Here is a 1,341-nt window from a genome sequence, read left to right on the forward strand (position 1 = left end):
CCCCGGGGCGGGGATCGCCGGCGGGCGCGGGGCGAGTGGGCGTGGCTTTAGGGTGGGTGTGCGCTGTTTGGGGGCGTGGCTTGCTCCAGCGAGCCAATGGGAATTGACGTGGGAGGCGGAGCCCGACATGCAAATCACAGTCAGATGTGGGCGTGGCTTTGGTGGAAAAGGTGGTGCGGTGTGTGGGCGTGACCAGCGGGTGGGCGTGGTCAAAGCTGACCCAGAGCGCAGGTGTGACCGGGATATGCAGACCGAGGGGGCAGAGCCTATCAGCAAGCGCGGGCGGGGCTTAGCGCGCAGATCGAATGGGTGGCGCACAGGAGGGGCGGAGCGTCGCATGCAGATGAGGGGGCGGGGTTTGTCGCGGAAGGGGCGGGGTTTGTCGCGGAAGGGGCGGGGCGTACTGCAAGCTGTCGGGCGCCGTGCAGAGGTGCAGCGGAGCGCTGCCGTCCGAGCTGAGCAGGTTGGGGTCGGCACCGAACGACAGCAGCAGGCGGGCGCTTGAGGGTCGGGGGGCGGCCACGCTGTCGTGCAGAGCCCCCCGCCCACCCACCACGGCGTCCACCTCCGCCCCGCACAGCAGCAGGTGCCGGGCGCATTCCTCGTAACCGCGGGCGGCCGCGATGCGCAGCGCTGAGGTCTGCTGGGTGCGGGGGCTCAGAACCCACAGCCCTGCGGGAAGGGGCTGTGAGTCCCCCCATCACCACGGCATCTCCCCCTCCTCCTCCCCCCGGGGAGCGGAAATCCCCCCATCCTCTCCCTTTTTCCTCGTGGAGGCGCTCGGGGCTCTGTGCTCCCCCTTCCAGAATTAAAGCCCCCCCTCCTCCACCGTGAGCCCCTCCCTCTCTCATGAAAGCGGCCCCTGCCAAAGTTTGCCCCCTCCCCAAAATTAGCATCTCCCCTCCCACTGAACGACCAGTAGGTGACGGACCCCTCCCACGTCACAGCCCCCCTCCCCCCCTTTTCCAAATACGGGAACCCCTCCTCCAAAACCGGGTCACGATCAGCCCCTCCGGATGGATCCTGGGGGGGCCTCACAAAACTGAGGACCCTCCTCCCAAATTCAGGCCCAGACCCCCTCCACAATTAGCGACCCCCCCTCTCTGAAATAAAGGGATTCATCCCTCCCAAGTCACCGCTCCTTTTAGCGGCCGCTCCAAACCCAAGGGACCCTCACCCCCCCGCAGCCCCCCCCCATACCCTGCTCAGGTGACCACACCAGCTCCTCGCTGACCGTCTCCAGCACCATATTGGCTGTGCTCTCATCCCTGAAGATGCCTTTGACTCGCTGCAGATCCCCTGCATACAGAGCATTGTGCACCGCCGGGGCCCGGCAGCACC

The 1,341-nt window shown here is 66.8% G+C and overlaps 1 protein-coding gene across 1 annotated transcript; it reads right to left on the reverse strand.

Moving 5' to 3' along the window:
- Nucleotides 1–10: 10 nt before the first annotated feature.
- On the reverse strand, nt 11–1,335 carry LOC104915986 (ankyrin repeat and SOCS box protein 16-like). Its single transcript, XM_010726955.3, has 2 exons — nt 1,201–1,335; nt 11–672 (listed from the first exon to the last, which is right to left on the reverse strand). The coding sequence occupies exons 1-2, from the start codon at nt 1,247–1,249 to the stop codon at nt 290–292; spliced, it is 432 nt and encodes a 143-aa protein (XP_010725257.1). The 5' UTR covers nt 1,250–1,335; the 3' UTR covers nt 11–289.
- Nucleotides 1,336–1,341: the final 6 nt, after the last annotated feature.

This window comes from Meleagris gallopavo, unplaced genomic scaffold (genome assembly GCF_000146605.3).
Source record: "Meleagris gallopavo isolate NT-WF06-2002-E0010 breed Aviagen turkey brand Nicholas breeding stock unplaced genomic scaffold, Turkey_5.1 ChrUn_random_7180001863047, whole genome shotgun sequence".
NCBI classification, from domain to species: Eukaryota; Metazoa; Chordata; class Aves; order Galliformes; family Phasianidae; genus Meleagris; species Meleagris gallopavo.

Excerpts from the sequence above, each read along its gene's own strand:
- LOC104915986 (XM_010726955.3), bottom strand. The coding sequence starts at position 1,249 with ATGGTGCTGGAGACGGTCAGCGAGGAGCTGGTGTGGTCACCTGAGCAG. Across the intron at positions 673-1,200 it reads GGTGTGGTCACCTGAGCAGG|GGCTGTGGGTTCTGAGCCCC; the intron begins GTATGGGGGGGG and ends CCCTTCCCGCAG.